Source organism: Piliocolobus tephrosceles, chromosome 3 (genome assembly GCF_002776525.5).
Source record: "Piliocolobus tephrosceles isolate RC106 chromosome 3, ASM277652v3, whole genome shotgun sequence".
Lineage (NCBI taxonomy): Eukaryota > Metazoa > Chordata > Mammalia > Primates > Cercopithecidae > Piliocolobus > Piliocolobus tephrosceles.
In genome coordinates, this window is record NC_045436.1 from 131,761,710 (window position 1) to 131,780,792 (window position 19,083).

General features: G+C 39.9%; 1 protein-coding gene across 1 annotated transcript in view; it reads right to left on the bottom strand.

Moving 5' to 3' along the window:
• The window catches only part of THEGL (theg spermatid protein like), an 87,923-nt gene that overhangs the window by 31,941 nt on the left and 36,899 nt on the right, over positions 1-19,083 (bottom strand). The window contains exon 4 of the mRNA XM_023192249.2: positions 13,853-13,981. Within this exon, the coding sequence (XP_023048017.1) occupies positions 13,853-13,981 (129 nt within the window). The remainder of the gene's footprint in view (positions 1-13,852; positions 13,982-19,083) is intronic.

Here is a 19,083-nt window from a genome sequence, read left to right on the forward strand (position 1 = left end):
CAGGTTGGTCTTGAACTCTTGGCCTCAAATTATCCTCCCATTTTGGCCTCCCAAAGCATTGGGATTACTGGTGCTAGCCACCATGCCCAGGTGGGTGGATTGCTTCAGCCCAGGAGTTTGAGACCAGCCTGGGCAACGTGGCAAAGCCCTGTCTCTACCAAAAAAATCCAAAGCAATTAACCAGATGTGGTGGCGCACACCTGTAGTCCCAGCTACTTGGGAAGCTGAGGTGGGAGGATCACGTGAGCCCAGGAGGCTGAGGTTACAGTAAGCAGTATGACTGCGCTCCAGTAAGGGCAACAGAGCAAGACCTTCTCTAAAAAAAAAAAAAAAATTTTTTTAAGTTTAAAGTATTTTAAAATAGAAAAAAAAGCTTATATTATAAGGATATATATCAAGCAGAGTCCATTGGATTAAAAAATAATAATAAGGATATAAAGAAAAAATATTTTTGGATAGCTGTATAATGTGTTTGTGTTTTAAGCTAAGCGTTATTATAAAAGAGTCAAAAAGGTTTTTGTTTTGTTTTAAGTTAAAAAGCTTATAAAGGCCAGGCACAGTAGCTCACACTTGTAATCCCAGCACTTTGGGAGGCTGAGGTGGGGGATCACCTGAGCTCAGGAGTTCTAGACTAGCCTGGCCAACATGGAGAAACCCTGACTTTACTAAAAATACAAAAGTTAACCGGGTGTAGTGGCGCATGCCTATAGTCCCAGCTACTTGACGAGCTGAGGCAGGAGAATCACTTGAACCTGGGAGGAGGAGGTTGCAGTGAGCCAAGATTGCGCCATTGCACTCCAGCCTGGGTGACAGAGCAAGAGCCTATCTCAGAAATAAATAAATAAATAAATAAATAAATAAATAAATAAATAAATAAAATTTTTAAAAAAAGCTTATTGTGAGCTAAAGTGAATATATTATTAAGGAAAAAATTTTTTCATAAACAGTATAACTTCAGTGTACAGTGTTTATAAAGTCTACAGTAGCATGCAGTCATGTCCTGGACCTTCACGTTCACTCACCACATACTCATTGACCCACCCAGAACAACTTCCAGTCCTGCAAGCTCCATTCTTAGTGAATGTCCTATTCAGGTGTACCATTTCTTATCTTTTATACCATAGTTTTCTGTGCCTTTTCTATGTATAGATATGTTTAGATACACAAATACTTAACATTGTGTTATAATTGCCTATGGTATTCTGTAACATGCTGCACAGCTTTGTAGCCCAAGAGCACCAGGCTACACCACATAGCTCAGGTGTGTAGTAGGCTATACCCTCTAGGTTTGTGTGAGTGCACTTTATGATGTTTGTACAACAACTAAATCTCCTACAATGCATTTCTTAGAACATATCCCTGTCATTAAGCAACACATAACTGTAAATAGTTGTGGGGAATACTGTGAAGGCATCAACTATTCAGCAGAGATAGAGGCTTCCTGGGTAGGTTTGTGAGAATGTTGAAAGTTGTGCTGAAGGGAATCGTCAGGGAGGGTCTCTGTGAAAAGCTGAGACCTAGGCTGAGACTTAAAGGATTAAAACATCTTAGTGACTTAAAAATGAGGAAAGCATTCTAGGCAGAGGAGAAAATGTGAAAAAGGCCTTGAGATGGGAAATATCTTGGTATGCTTAAGGAATAAACATTTTAAAATAAAAGTAGGATCACAGTATATATACAGTTTTATGTTCAAATTTTTCACTTAGTGTTACAGCATAAATCCTTGGGTCATGAAATACAAATGATAGTATTTTTAAAGTAAATACTTTGGTAAATTAAAATGCTTACAAGAGACTTCCACTTCCAGGCATAATAGAATAACAGGGACTGGGTTTATCCCTAGAATAAAGATATTTCCAGTAACTTTTTCTTTGAGACAGGGTCTCACTCTATCACCCAGGCTGGAGTGCAGCAAGGCAGTCATGGCCTCGACCTCCCAGGTTCAAGTGATCTTCCCGCCTTAGCCTCCTAAGTAGCCGAGACCACAAGTGCTCACCACCATACCCAGCTAATTGTTTATATTTTTAGTAGAGATGGGGTTTCACCATGTTGGCCAGGCTGGTCTCAAACTCCTGACCTCAAGTGATCCACCCACCTGGGCCTCCCAAAAGTGGTGGAATTACAGGCATGAGCCACCACACCCAGCCACCAGTCCCGTTTTTTTTTTTTTTTTTTTTAATTAAAAGCAAGCCTCAAAAATGAACAAAGGATTTGGATGAACATTTCTCCAAAGAAGGTATTCAAATGCCAATAAACAAATGAAAAAATGTTCAACATCAAAAATCATTAAGGAAATGCAAATCAAAACCACAATGAGTACTGCTTCACACATAGGAGGACGGCTGTACCAAAAAGATAATAACAAGTGTTGGTAAGGATGTGGAGACACTGGAACTCTCATTCATTACTGGTGGGATTATAAAATGACACAGTCACTTTGGAAAACAGTCTAGCAGTCCATCAAAAAGTTAAATATAGGGTTATCATGTGAAACAGCAATTCAACTCCTGCTATATATTCAAGAGGAATGAAACATAAATTCACACAAAAGCTTGTACACAAATGATCATAGCAGCATTACTTTTGCCAAAATGTAAAAAGAGGCCAATGTCTAACAACTGATGAACTGATAAATAAAATGTGGCAAAGCCATACAATTAAAGATTACTTAGCCATAAAAACAAATGTACTTATACATGCTACAACACAGATGAATCTTGAAAATATTGTGCTAAGCAAATATACCAATATACCACTACACACTAGCCTGGGTGACAGAGCGATGCTTCATCTCAATTAAAAAAAAATTATTATTAAAGAAAGTCCTCGAGGAAGAAGAAAAATATAAAATGAAATGTATAGATTTAATAGATCTACACAAAGGAATGCAGAGTATGGGAAATGGTAAGAACACAGGTAAATATAAAACACTTTTTCTTATTTTAAAAATCTCCTTAAAAGATTTGACCGTTTAAAGCAAAAATAACGATAATATATTGTAAGATTTATAGAAGTAAAATATATGATCACAGTGGCACAAAGGCCAGAAGTAGGGAAATGGTAATATACCATTATAAGAATCTTACAGTAGGCCAGGCACCGTAACTCATGCCTGTAATCCTAGAACTTTGGGAGGTCAAAGCAGGTGGATCACAAGGTCAGGAGTCCGAGACCAGCCTGACCAACATGCTGAAATCCCGACTCTACTAAAAATACAAAAATTAGCCGAGTGTGGTTGCGCATGCCTGTAATCCCAGCTACTTGGGAGGCTGAGGCAGGAGAATCGCTTAAACCCGGGAGACGGAGGTTGCAGTGAGCCAAGATTGCACCATTGCACTCCAGCCTGGATGACAGAGCAAAACTCCGCCTCAAAAAAAAAAAAAAAAAAATCTTACACGATACATTAAGTATTATAAATTAAAGACAGAAAGATAGACTGTGATAAGTTGAAGAAGTACATTGTAAGTTCTAAAGTAACTACTAAAAAACAAAGAACAACAAGAAGTTGAATCCCTGAATAGACCAATAACAGACTCTGAAACTGAGGCAGTAATCAATAGCCTACCAACCAAAAAAAGTCCAGGACCACATGGATTCACAGCCGAATTCTACCAGAGGTACAAAGAGGAGCTGGTACCATTCCTTCTGAAACTATTCCAATCAATAGAAAAAGAGGGAATCCTCCCTAACTCATTTGATGAGGCCAACATCATCCTGATACCAAAGCCTGGCAGAGACACAACAAAAAAAGAGAATTTTAGACCAATATCCCTGATGAACATTGATGCAAAAATCCTCAATAAAATACTGGCAAACTGAATCCAGCAGCATATCAAAAAGCTTATCCACCATGATCAAGGGGGCTTCATCCCTGGGATGCAAAGCTGGTTCAACATACACAAATCAATAAACATAATCCAGCATATAAACAGAACTAAAGACGAAAACCACATGATTATCTCAATAGATGCAGAAAAGGCCTTTGACAAAATTCAACAGCCTTTCATGCTAAAAACACTCAATAAATTCGGTATTGATGGAACGTATCTCAAAATAATAAGAGCTATTTATGACAAACCCACAGCCAATATCATACTGAATGGGCAAAAACTGGAAGCATTCCCTTTGAAAACTCGCACAGGACAGGGATGCCCTCTCTCACCACTCCTATTCAACACAGTGTTGGAAGTTCTGGCTAGGGCAATCAGGCAGGAGAAAGAAATAAAGGGTATTCAATTAGGAAAAGAGGAAGTCAAATTGTCCCAGTTTGCAGATGACATAATTGTATATTTAGAAAACCCCATCGTCTCAGCCCAAAATCTCCTTAAGCTGATAAGCAACTTCAGCAAAGTCTCAGGATACAAAATCAATGTGCAAAAATCACAGGCATTCTTATACACCAATAACAGACAAACAGAGAGCCAAATCATGAGTGAACTCCCATTCACAATTGCTTCAAAGAGAACAAAATACCTGGCCAGGCGCAGTGGCTCACGCCTGTAATCCCAGCACTTTGGGAGGCCAAGGTGGGCGGATCGCGAGGTCAGGAGATCATCCTGGCTAACATGGTGAAACTCCCTCTCTACTAAAACAATACAAAAAAAAATTAGCCGGGCATGGTGGTGGGCGCCTGTAGTCCCAGCTACTTGAAAGGCTGAGGCAGGAGAATGGCGTGAACCTAGGAGGCAGAGTTTGCAGTGAGCCAAGATCACGCCACTGCACTCCAGCCTGGGCTACAGAGCAAGACTCTGACTCAAACAAAAAAAAAAAAAAAAAAAAAAAATCTAGGAATCCAACTTACAAGGGATATTCCATGCTCATGGATAGGAAGAATCAATATCGTGAAAATGGCCATACTGCCCAAGGTAATCTATAGATTCAATGCCATCCCCATTAAGCTACCAATGACTTTCTTCACAGAATTGGAAAAAACTACTTTCAAGTTCATATGGAACCAAAAAGGAGCCCACATTGCCAAGACAACCCTAAGCCAAAAGAACAAAGCTGCAGGCATCATGCTACCTGACTTCAAACTATACTACAAGGCTACAGTAACCAAAATAGCATGGTACTGGTACCAAAACAGAGATATAGACCAATGGAACAGAACAGAGTCCTCAGAAATAATACCACACATCTACAACCATCTGATCTTTGACAAACCTGACAAAAGCAAGAAATGGAGAAAGGATTCCCTATTTAATAAATGGTGCTGGGAAAACTGGCTAGCCATATGTAGAAAGCTGAAACGGATCCCTTCCTTACACCTTATACAAAAATTAATTCAAGATGGATTAGAGACTTAAATGTTAGACCTAATACCATAAAAACCCTAGAAGAAAACCTAGGCAATACCATTCAGGACATAGGCATGGGTAAGGACTTCATGTCTAAACCACCAAAAGCAATGGCAACAAAAGCCAAAATTGACAAATGGAATCTAATTAAACTAAAGAGCTTCTGCACAGCAAAAGAAACTACCATCAGAGTGAACAGGCAACCTACAGAATGGGAGAAAATTTTTGCAATCTACTCATCTGACAAAAGGCTAATATCTGGAACCTACAAAGAACTCAAACAAATTTACAAGAATAAAACAAACAACCCCATCAAAAAGTGGGCAAAGGATATGAACAGTCACTTCTCAAAAGAAGACATTTATGCAGCCAACAGACACATGAAAAAATGCTCATCATCACTCACCATCAGAGAAATGCAAATCAAAACCACAATGAGACACCATCTCACACCAGTCGGAATGGCAATCATTAAAATGTCAGGAAACAACAGGTGCTGGAGAGGATGTGGAGAAATAGGAACACTTTTACACTGTTGGTGGGACTGTAAACTAGTTCAACCATTGTGGAAGACAGTATGGCGATTCCTCAAGGATCTAGAACTAGAAATACCATTTGACCCAGCCATCCCACTACTGGGTATATACCCAAAGGATTATAAGTCATGCTGCTATAAAGACACATGCACACATATGTCTACTGCAGCACTATTCACAATAGCAAAGACTTGGAATCAACCCAATGTCCATCAGTGATAGACTGGATGAAGAAAATGTGGCACATATACACCATGGAATACTATGCAGCCATAAAAAAGGATGAGTTCATGTCCTTTGTAGGGACATGGATGCAGCTGGAAACCATCATTCTCAGCAAACTATCGCAAGAACAGAAAATCAAACACCACATGTTCTCACTCATAGGTGGCAATTGAACAATGAGAACACTTGGACACAGGAAGGGGACATCACACACCAGGGCCTCTCATGGGGTCGGGGGAGAGGGGAGAGATAGCATTAGGAGATATACCTAATGTAAATGATGAGTTAATGGGTGCAGCACACCAACCTGGCACATGTATACCTATGTAACAAACCTGCACGTTGTGCACATGTACCCTAGATCTTAAAGCATAATAAAAAATAAATTAATTAATAAATTAATTAAAGGTAGAAAGACTGTGATAAGTTGAAGATGTACATTATAAGTTCTAAAGTAACTACTAAAAAACAAACAAAAAATTTATAGTGAATAAACCAACAAAGAAGATAAATTGGAATAATAAAAAATCAATTAATTTAAAAGAAGGCAACAGGCCGGGCGCAGTGGCTAATGCCTGCAATCCCAGCACTTTTGGAGGCCAAGGCAGGTGGATCATGAGGTCAGGAGTTCAAGACCAGCCTGGCCAACATGGTGAAACCCTGTTTCTACTAAAAATACAAAATTTAGCCAGGCACCTGTGGGCACCTGTAATCCCAGCTACTCGGGAGGCGAGGCAGGAGAACTGCTTGAACCTGGAAGGCGAAGGTTGCAGTGAGCCGAGATTGTGCCATGGCAGTCCAGCCTGAGCAACAAAAGCAAAACTCCATCTCGAATACATACATACATACATACATACATACATACATACATACATAAGAAGGCAACAAAGAGGAGAAAGGGGAACAAAAGAAAGATGGACTAAACAGAAAACAACAGCAAGTTGGTAGCTTTAAATCTGAACATATTAGTAATCACAGTAAATGTAAATAATCTAAATACCTCAATTTAAAAACAGAGATTATCAGATTGGATAAAAAACCAACATTTGCCTATAACAAATGTACTTGTAATGTAAAGACACAAATAGGTTAAAAGTAAATGGATAAAAAATATATGTCATGCTAACAATAATGAAAAGAAAGCTGGCATAGATGTATTAACAACAGACAAAGTAGATTTCAGAGTAAAACATATGTTACCAATGATAAAAAAGGTCAATTTGTAATAATAAAGGGGTTAACTGTATCCCTTATTCAAAATGCTTGGGACTAGAAGTGTTTCAGATTTTTAATTTTTTGGATTGAGGAATAAATACGTATATGCATAATGAGATATCTTGGAAAGAGTCCCAAGTCTAAACACAAAATTCATTTATGTTTCAAATCTACCTAATACATATAGCCTGAGGGTAATTTTATAGAATATTTTAAATAATTTTCTACCTGAAACAAAGTTTGTATACACTGAACCATTTGATTAACTTTCATGGATCTCCTTCATGGGAGTGCGGAAAGGGGACTGCGTCTACTTTCCCTTATGGATGATGAATAAACTATGTGTTGTGTGCTTGTGTTTTGACCGTGACCCATCACACGATGTCAGGTGTGTAACTTTCCAGTCATGTCAACACGGAAAATGTTTTGGATTTGGAGCATTTTGGATTTCAGATTTTTTTATTAAGGATGCTCAACTGTAAATTCTGAAGTTTTATGCATTTAATAACAGAGCTTAGAGTACATAAAGTAAAAACCAATAGAACTGCAAGGAGAAATAGACAAATCCACAATTATTGTCAGAAATTTCAATATTCCATCATGATAACTGATAGAACAAGTAAGTAAACAGAATATCAGTAAGGGTGTAGAAAACTTGGACAAGACTACCAACCAACTTGGCCTAAGTGACATTTATGGAACACCTTACCCATTAGAGCAAAATACACATTCTTTGCAAGTGCACATCGAACATTTATCAAGATAGATCATATTCTGGGACATAAAAGAAGTTTCAAAAGGACTAGAATAATGCAAAATATGTTCTTTAGCCATAGTGGTATTAAATTAGAAATCAATAGGAAGACATCTGGAAAATCCCCCTTATGTTTTGAAAACAAAATAATATACATCTGATATCCATGGCTGAAACATGATATCAAAAAGGGTATTAGAAAGTATTTTTGACTAAATGAAAATTAATCAACATTTAATTACAACATTTAATGCACAATATGTCAACATTTGTGGAATGCATCTAAAACAACACTTAGAGGAAAATGCACCCCACTAATGACTATACTAGAAAAAAATAAGAAAGGTCTCAAGTCAACAATCTCAGCTTCCACCATAAGAAACTAGAAAAAGAAAAGCACATAAAATAAAAAGTAAGCAGAAAAAAGGAAGTAATAAAGATCAGAGGAGAAATCAATGAAATAAAAGCAGTAAAATAATGGAGAAAATCAATGGAACCAAAAACTGATAGATCTCTAGCCAGAATGTCAGCAAAAAAAGAGAGAAGCCACAACCTACTAATACCAGAAACGAGGGGTTGGGGGGATCATCACAGGAGGTTGGATAGCTATCAAAAGTAAGAAAATATATGAACAACTTTATGCCAATAAATTTTAAAACAGATGAAATTCCATCCTGGCTAACACTGTGAAACCCCGTCTCTACTAAAAAATACAAAAAACTAGCCGGGCGAGGTGGCAGGCGCCTGTAGTCCCAGCTACTTGGGAGGCTGAGGCAGGAGAATGGCGTAAACCCGGGAGGCGGAGGTTGCAGTGAGCTGAGATCCGGCCACTGCACTCCAGCCTGGGCGACAGAGCGAGACTCCGTCTCAAAAAAAAAAAAAAAAAAAACAGATGAAATTAATAAATGAGCTGGGTGCAGTGGCTCATGCTTGTAATCCCAGCATTTTAGGAGGCCGAGGTGGGTGGATCACTTGAGGTCAGGAGTTCAAGACCAGCCAGATCAACATGGTGAAACTCCCTCTCTACTAAAAATACAAAGAATTAGCCTGGCCATGGTGGTGCGTGCCATGCCTGTAGTCCCAGCTACTTGGAAGGCTGAGGTGGGAGGTTCACCTGAGACTGGGAGGTGGAGACTGCAGTGAGCAGACATCATGCCACTGCACTCCAGTCTGGGTGACAGAGGGAGACTATGTCTCAAAAACAAACAAACAAACAAAAAATCCACAGATTGCGGCTTCAACGAAATTAATGAATTATCTGAAAGACACACACTGCCAATGCTGACTCAGAAAGAAATAGGTCATCTGAATAGCCCTGTATCTATAAAATAAATTTATAGTTTAAAAACCTTCTCACCAAAATACTCCAGGCCCAGATGACTTCATTGGAGAATTCCACTATATAAATACCAAGTCTATATACTCTCCAAGTGATTCTATTAGGACACCATTACCATAATACCAAAACCAGACAAGAACAATACAAGAAAACTACAAACCGATATCCCTCATAGACATAGATGCAAGAATTCTAAAGTTGTATTGCATCACATACATGTTCAATGTACATAATGTCTATGGATGCTCTGGTGCTATAATGGTAGAGCTGGGTAGTTGCAACAAAGACTCTGTGGCTAACTTTACTATCTGGCCCTTTCCAGAAAAAGTTTGTTAACTTTTTATTAAAGTTATATATTGAAAGAGATAGAGAAATGGCCACCTTAAACTAGTATTTTATCTAAAACCAGACTTCAGGTAAATAATAGTATCTTCATCCTTTTCTTGTTACTTTAAGCTCCCTCACTGCCTGTACCCATCTCCTTCCCCTCCCCCAACAGTCTTTCTTCAGAGAGCTAACTTAGCAGAAAGCTTTAATCATTCAACCAGCAAGCACCCAAAGCAAATTCGAGCATCAAAAGCCTCAACAGCAGGCCAGGTGCAGTGGCTCGCACCTGTAATCCCAGCACTTTGGGAGGCCGAGGCAGGCAGATCCTATGAGGTCAGAAGTTCGAGACCAGCCTGGCCAACATGGTGAAACTCCGTCTCTACTAAAAATATGATAAAAAAAAACAAAAGAAAAAGAAAAAAATTAGCCAGGCATGGTGGCGTGTGCCTGTAGTCCTAGCTTCTCAGGAGGCTGAGGCATGAGAATCTCTTGAACCCGGGAGGCAGAGGTTGCAGTGAGCCAAGATCACACCACTGCACTCCAGCCTCCAAAAAAAAAAAAAGAAAAAAGAAAAAAGAAAGCCTTAACAACACTCTTAGCTTTAGATGCAGTAATTAACTCACGCAATCAAGTCCATGTATATAACTTAAAATTCATGAGAATTTCATGCACGAACAAGTTCATTCACAACAATGTTACATATGCTATAAAAATTGGAAATATACTGTATCTCTAACAATAGAAGAATTACCTGCTTAATAAATTATCTACTCTTCCTTAAAAGAAAAGTTTAGAAAGATTTTTAAGTGCAAAAAGCACTATATAAATTATATATTTATTATCTCTAACTCTTTAAGTAGGCTATATATGTAAATACATCCATAGTAAAAAAAAAAAGACTAGAATATGACAAAATAGTTTCTCTGAGTTGTAAGCCTACAGTAGATTTTTGTTGCCTTTTAAAATATATTCTTATTATACAGTACAGAATTAAGTAAAATAAAGATATAAGGGAAAAGTCTAAAATAATATGAAGCAAATGTGTTGCACACATACTGCAAATGGTATTCCAAATGGTTTTAGGTAGCACTTGAGTGAATTTAGAGGGAATGAGTGGTATTTTAAGAGTTTTACTAGACACATGTCATTTAAATACAAATACTGAATAAATAATTTAATGGTACACAAATATGGCAGCTTGTGAAGATAATATATTGACGGCTCAAGTCTGGGGAACACATTTTAAAGGAGAGAAGATCAAGGATTTTACCAGAAAGAAACCACATATAAACACACACACACACGAAAGATTCCTTTTGCTTTTTTTTTTTTTTTTTCTAAAGGGCAAAAGATGCATAATTTTATTTATTTTTTCTGGAAGAAATCATAAGAAAATTTAGGATACTTTTAGGAAGATAGACTAGGGAAAGGAAAAATTCAGCTTTTTTCTCCTCCTTGATCCCTCCCAAGTAAATATAATCTCTTCTTTATTGAACTCCAAAGGCTTCTTAGTTATTACTTTAATCTACCTTGTATATCCTCCATAATAGATGATAAACTCCTTAAAAGCAGTAATAGTGTCTTACTTGCCTTTGCCCCTGTGCTATAATTTGGATATGTTTGTTTGCCTCCACCAAAGCTCATGCTGAAATTTAATTCCCAGGCCGGGTGCGGTGGCTCATGCCTGTAATCCCAGCACTTTGGGAGGCCAAGGCAAGCAGATTACCTGAGGTCAGGAGTTCGAGACCAGCCTGGCCAACATGATGAAACCCCGTCTTTACTAAAAATACAAAAATTAGCTGGGTGAGGTGGTGGGCACCTGTAATCCCAGCTACTCGGGAGGCTGAAGCAGGAGAATCGCTTGAACTCAGAGGCGGAGGTTGCAGTGAGCCAAGATCGCGTCACTGCACTCCAGCCTAGGCGACAGAGCAAGACTCCATCTCAAAAAAAAAGACATTTGATTCCCAGTGTGGTGGTGTTGGGAGTTGAGGCCTAATGGGAGGTGTTGGGTCATGGAGACGGATGCTTCATGAATGGTTTGGTGCCATTCTCGGTAGTGAGTGAGTTCTCACTCTCTTGAGCCAGGATTAGTTTTGACAGGAATGTGCCCATGAGAATGGGTTGTTATGAAACCAGATGCCCCTTGGTTTTCCCTCTTTGTACATGTCTGTTTTCCCTTTGACTTTCTTCTTCATGTTATGAAGTAGCATGAAAAGCCCTCACCAGAAGCCGAGCAGATGCTAGCGCCATGCTTCTTATACTTCTCTGTTTATAGAACCGTGAGCTAAAACCTGTTCTCTTTGTAAATTACCCAGCCTCAGGTATTCTGTTGTAGCAAAATATTTGCTGAATTAAATTTAATAGTAACATGCCACCAAACATAATGATAAAATGTCACCAAACATGCAAAGATCATTTCTGTATTTTCCAGAAAGAAGATAAAATTAATCATGTACAACTGGTATTCCTGTGTTAAAAAAATGAAGTGATCTTCACTAAGAAATTTGAAAATATTATTGAATTCATCTTCTTGAATAAACTTTTACAAGTAAACAAATACACCAATGATTGTAGCCTGTAAATATCATTCTGAAGCAAATATCCACCTCAACATTAGATTAAAAAGCAGGTCTGGCAAGGCGCGATGGCTCATGTGTGTAATCCCAGCACTTTGAGAGGCCCAGGTGGGTGGCTCACTTGAAACCAGGAGTTTGAGTCTAGCCTGGCCAACATAGCAAGACTCCCTCTCTACTAAAAATACAAAAAGTAGCTGGGCATGGTGGTTCACACCTGTAATCCCAGCTACTGAGGAGGCTGAGGCAAGAGAATTACTTGAACCCAGGAGGTGGAGGTTGCAGTAAGTCGAGATCAGGCCACTGCACTCCAGCCTGGGTAACAGAGCAAGACTCTGTCTCCAAAAAGATAAAAAGTAATTCAGTTTCAAATATGCTGGCCAGGTACAGTGGCTCACATATGTAATTCCAGCACTTTGGAAGGCTAAGGAAGAAGGACTGCTTAAGCCCAGGAGTTTGAGACCAGCCTGGGCAACATAGCAAGACAACATCTCAATTAAAAAAAAAAAAAAGATACAAACATGTTGAGTTGGAGATTCCTGTAGCACCTTCTTACAGGGGAAGTCAATAATTCTGAGACAGGAGAGAGGTTTAGGCTGGGAACAGGAGTTGGAGGTCACCACCACAAGAATGGAAGGAAAATTCCTATGAGGACAACTCCACCTTTGGGAAGAGTTTAGAGCAAGAAGAGAAAGAATCCAGGGACAAGACATTGGACAACAATGGCAAAGAAACAGAAACCCACAAAGGATATTGAGAGGGCAAGGTGAAGAAGATGGGAGGGAAGCCAGGGCGGAGAGTATCACTGAAGCCAAGAGGAGGAAAACTTAGAGAAGGGAGTGGCCAGTCCTCGGCAAGAGTCGCAACAGGTGATTTCAGTATCCCCTGAACTTCTACAGTGTCTTTAATTCTAAAATTGGAGACCCTAACTTGAAAAAATAATGGCTTCTATAGAATTCTTCAAAGATATCTTGGAGAGATATCTTCCTAACTCTGGAAGTATCCTTGTATAACACCTTCACTTTATTATTTTTTTAATCCTCATAAACCAAAGCATTATAATATATTACAAGTCTGCAATAGTTAAATACTAGATTTTGCTCTGGAAAAGCTTACTTGTAGCATCAGATTGGAAACAGATATAGAATCCCTAATTCTCAGTGAATTTTGACTGTACATTGAACAATTTGTGGCTTTTAGATAAAAGTTCTTTGTCCATTTTCCCTAAGAACTTGGGATAAAGGCCGGGCGCAGTGCCTCACGCCTGTAATCCCAGCACTTTTGGAGGCCAGGGCAGACAGATCACAATGTCAGGAGTTCGAGACCAGTCTGGCCAACAGAGTGAAACCCTGTCTCTACTAAAAATACAAAAAATTAGCCTGGTGTGGTGTGTGACTGTAGTCCCAGCTACTTGGGAGGCTGAGGCAGGAGAATCACGTGAACCTGGGAGGTGGAGGTTGCAGTGAGCCAAGATCATGCCACTGCACTCCAGCCTGGGTGACAGTCTGAGATTCCAGCTCAAAAACAAACAACAACAACAACAAAAACCTCCTGATAAAGTAACATGATAACACACAGACACTAACCTGTTAGGTACATAGAGGCAGGAAACTTCCTTGGGCTGGGCAAGGTTCTCAAGTCTTTTGGTCAGCTGAGCCTTCAAAGCACCCTGGGAAACAGGGCGAATAGGATCTTGATTTCCCCAAAACAGTTTTCTGTTAAGAAACATACAAATAAAATGGTAAAAAAAAATTGATTGCTAAGGAAAATCTAAAAATTGACTCTTTTTTTCTTTGAAACAGAGTCTCGCTCTGTTGCCCAGGCTGGAGTGGAGTGCAGTGGCTCGATCTCGGCTCACTGCAACCTCTGCCTCCCGGATTCAAGTGATTCTCATGCCTCAGCCTCCCGAGTAGCTAGGATTACAGGCACACGCCACCACACCTGGCTAATTTTTTAGTAGAGACAGGGTTTCACCATGTTAGCCAGGCTGGTCTCAAACTCCTGACCTCAAGTGATCCACCTGCCTTGACCTCCCAAAGTGCTGGGATTACAGGCGTGAGCCACCACGCCTGGCCAGAAATGGCTCTTGATGGCTTTTATACTGACTTTACTTCATTTTAAGAACTATATCACAGAATTTTATTATTTCCAAGGATCTGAAATGAATATAATATTTATGGAAGTTAAACTATTACTGTTTAACCTATTGTCTTAAAATGAGGTGACCAAAAATGAACCTACTAGAGATAGTTCTGTTTCTGCCATCAAGTAAATCCTGTGGTTTATACTCAGGTTGGCATAAAATGAGCATTCTAACTATCTACACTAGCCTCCTGTTTTGGGTGAAGTCCTGTACCGGGTGGTTAGAAAATAAAATAGTAACAGAATGGTATTAATAGCTATAATTTGTGGAACACTTAACCTTTGCCAGGCATTGTGCTAAGTACTTTACAGATATCAGTTCATTTAGTCTCAACAGCCCTGTGAAATTGGGAGGATTACTGAACATGGGATGAACAGAAAAGGAGAAATCATTGAGGAATTAACCTGAAAAGGCTTCATGGAAGAAAGAAAAAAGCACAGATTGCCAGAAATGAGGTACATTCCACGTTGGGATAACAATGGGAAATGGAAATAACCAAGGCTCCAACCAGGAATATTTAGGGGGAAGTAGAATGTCACATTGGGAGGTAATTAAGCAGCATTGCTGAAATGGGTAAGGAGGGCAGGGCCTTGAGATGGAGGAGTAAGAAAAAGATACAGGCCAGGCGTGGTAGCTCATGCCTGTACTCCCAGCACTTCGAGAGGCTGAGGCAGGAGGAAGGAGGATCACTTGAGCCCAGGAGTTAGAGACCAGCCTGGGCTACATGGTGAAACCTAGTCTCTACAAAAAAATATCAAAAAACTAGCCAGCAATGGTGGCAGCATCTGTAGTCCCAACTACTTTGGAGGCTGAGGTGGGAAGATTGCTTGAGCCTGAGAGGTTGAGGCTGCAATAAGCCAAGATCAATCAAACCACTGCACTCCAGCCAGTGTGACAGAGCAAGACCCTGTTTCAAAAAAAAAAATCTCCGTACACTTGTTATGACTCCACACATAATTAAATTTGCCCAAATGATTGAGTTAACCCTTTAAAAAGACCCCTGGTTTTCTTTTTTCATGCTTTGCTTATATTTTTAGATATGTTTCTTTCTCTGCTCTGTAAACATCAGTCAGAATTATTATTAGAAACAATAATTAATATCCCTGCTCCCTACCTTCTGCTGATTCCATTTTCTTTTTGTTTCTTTTTTTTTTTTTGAGATGGAGTCTGGCTCTGTCTCCCAGGCTGGAGTGCAGTGGCGCAATCTCGGCTCACTGCAAGTTCCACTTCCCGGGTTCACGCCATTCTCCTGCCTCAGCCTCCCAAGTAGCTGGGACTACAGGTGCCTGCCACCATGCCCGGCTAATTTTTTTTGTATTTTTAGTAGACACGGGGTTTCACTGTGTTAGCCAGGATGGTCTTGATCTCCTGACCTCGTGATCCTCCCGCCTCGGCCTCCCAATCCATTTTCTAAATATGGCTCAAATCTGTCCATCTCTCCTCATTCCCACTGTTCCTTTTGTCCATACTCCCATTATGTCCACGCCTTTCTCTATGCCGCTGCCTGAGTGATCTTTCTAAACGCAAACTTGATCAAGTCAAGAGTGTCTGCCTCTCCAGCCTGTCTATTCTTTCAGATCATGTCTTAGTCTTTTGGGGATTTTTCCTTGCATAGTTTAGTGTTGTACAGAAGTGGTACTCAATATTGTTTGATGGCCTTTTGTCTCATCAAACTCTACTGGAGCCACCTGCAAAAATTTGGGCAGGGATCTTGCTCTCATCGAGTCTGTTCAAGCCAGCACGGCCTGATGTGGAAATATGGCCTCCATACATACTGTCAATGTTTCCGTCAGTATGTGAAGGATATCGATTTTGTTAAATTGACTAAGTGATCTTCCTTGAATGGATTATGTGAAGCATCTACCCAGTGAAAGAAACCATGCTAATTCCTTGTATGTGAGATAAATTTTTTTAAAAACCACAAGAAAGGCCGGGTGCGGTGGCTCACTCCTGTAATCCCAGCACTTTGGGAAGCCAAGGGAGGTGGATTATTTGAGATCAGGAGTTCAAGACCAACTTGGCCAACATGGTGAAACCCCGTTTCTACTAAAAATACAAAAATTAGCCGGGCATGGTGGCATGCACCTGTAATCCCAGTTACTCGGGAGGCTGAGGCAGGAGAATTGCTTGAATCTGGGAGATGGACGTTACAGTTAGCCAAGATAGTACCACTGCACTCCAGCCTGGGTGGCAGAGTGAGACTCTGTCACAAAAAAAAAAAAAAAAAAAACTACAAGAAAAATCACATAGTGGTTCGATGAATGAATGAATGGTGAAAACTGGGGACTCACCTGATGGTGACATGCAGCACATATTAGAGAGGAGAGAATAACCACAGGCAGAATAAAAAGCAAATGCCAATGTTTAGGCCTCAAGTGAAGAGGGCCAGAAGAGGGAGATCCACATAGGGAAGACAGTAACTAGGCTCCCAAAGAAAGAAGTAGTGGGCAGGCTGGGTGCAGTGACTCACACCTGTAATCCCAGCACTTTGGGAGGCCAAGGCGGGCAGATCACCTGAGGTCAGGAGTTCGAGACCAGCTTGGCCAACATGGTGAAACCTCTTCTCTACTAAAAATACAAAAATTAGCCAGGCATGGTGGCACATGCCTATAATCCCAGCTACTTGGGAGGCTGAAGCAGGAGAATCCCTGAACCCAGGAGGTGGAGGCTGCAGTGAGCCAAGATCACACCACTCCACTCCAGCCTGGGTGACAGAGCGAGATTCCATCTCAAAAAAAAGAAAGAAGTAGTGGGTAGAGGTGAGAGAACCACGTAATAGAAGTCAAAGAGGGGAAGAGTTTGAGAGAAGGATGCATAAAATATATCAAACCAAATATATTTTGATAAACAATAAAATATATTAAAAAGCATCAAACATAACCTAGATATCATAAAAGGATGAGCTCTGAAAAAAATCAAAAGACAATAGGATTTGGCCAGTCCATTATCAATGGTAATAACAAAGTGAAAAACATGTCTTTGGATAGGGGTAAATATAATAGCTCAGATAGAGAGAGGCTAGAAGAGTCAGGGATTAGGAAGCTGAGGTGATGTGTATATATATATACTGGGTTTGCACCCAGTTTCAAATTCAGAGCAAAAATTACCTTAGAAACAACAATGAAATTAAGTGCATAAAATATGGTCCGAATGATGCCCTCCAAGAACTGAACCCTCATGAGATTATAGCTGCTTAAAAATTTTGGCCACAAGTAAATATATAAACTTAATATGTACCCACAATATATTTTTAAAAAAATAAAACAAAAATTTTGGCCACAAGAACTAGAAAACAGAGTATGAACAAAAGGCATTGAGGATAATATACAAAGCAGGATATTTGGCTTAAAGTAAGTTAGAAGGAAAAGACCAGTGGTATGAGAAAGAGCAGAGACTCCACAGTCAAGAAAAATTTGGTGGCTGGGCGTGGTGGCTCACGCCTGTAATCCCAACACTTTGGGAGGCCGAGGCGGGTGGATCGCCTGAGGTCAGGAGTTCGAGACTAGCCTGGCCAATGTGGTAAAACCCTGTCTCTACAAAAGTACAAAAATTAGCTGGGCATGATGGTGGATGCCTGTAATCCCAGCTACTCAGGAGGCTGAGGCGGAAGAATCACTTGAAACTAGGAGGTGGAGGTTACAGTGAGCCAAGAACGCACTACTGCACTCCAGCCTGGGCGACGAGAGGAAACTCCATCTCAAAAAGAAAGAAAAAGAGAAAAATTTGGAGGTAAACTTCATCAGGAAGCAGGGAGGCTAACCAACAGGCTAAAGTAGCGTATTGTATATAGATAATGTACCACTGTACTGCCAGTATTTTAGAAATTACCTGTTTAGCAGTTACATGACTAGTAATATCAAGAAAATAAAAATGTAATCTTCTATGGTCCATATCTAGGACTTGACTACAGAGTATAGGATCTTTATCCATACCACACCTGTCTGATGGATCCATGAAACAGAACCAAGTCTGACACCATCACAATTACCCACAGAATTCTAGAATAATGGAACTAGAAGGATTCTGGGGGTGTTCAGTGTTCAATCACCCCATTCTGCACAGCTAAAGCTCTAGTCTGTTTCAGATTTCCAGATTTAGAAAACACAAAACAGCTCTCATAAGTCCATTTCCAGAGTTGTACTGTTCTGAAATTCTTATAATCTCTCCCATCATAACAGATACTTATTTAGCTTTTATCTCTTTAAAATGCTTTATGGACTTTTTGAATTTAGAAATCAGTCTTCAAACTTTCTTTGCCAGTCTAGTCTAGCCAGCCAGAAATTCTTGCAATGTTTTCTCATAGGATCCATCTTTCTTTTAATAATTTTCTTCATTGGCCTTTGAGACTCTCTCTTTCTTGGTTCTCTTCTAGCAGCTTCCTCTGTTTCTTTTTTGTTTGTTTCTGTTTTTTTTTTTTTTTTGAGACAGTCTCCCTCTGTCACCTCTGTCACCTGTGCTGGAGTGCAGTGACATGATCTCAGCTCACTGCAACCTCAGCCTCCCAGGCTTAAGCGATTCTGCTTCAGCCTCTCAAATAGCTGGGACTACAGGTACTTGCCACCATGCCCGGCTAATTTTTGTATTTTTATTAGAGACAGGGTTTCATCACGTTGGCCAGGCTGGTCTCAAACTTCTGACCTCAAGTGATCCACCTGCCTTGCCTCTCAAAGTGCT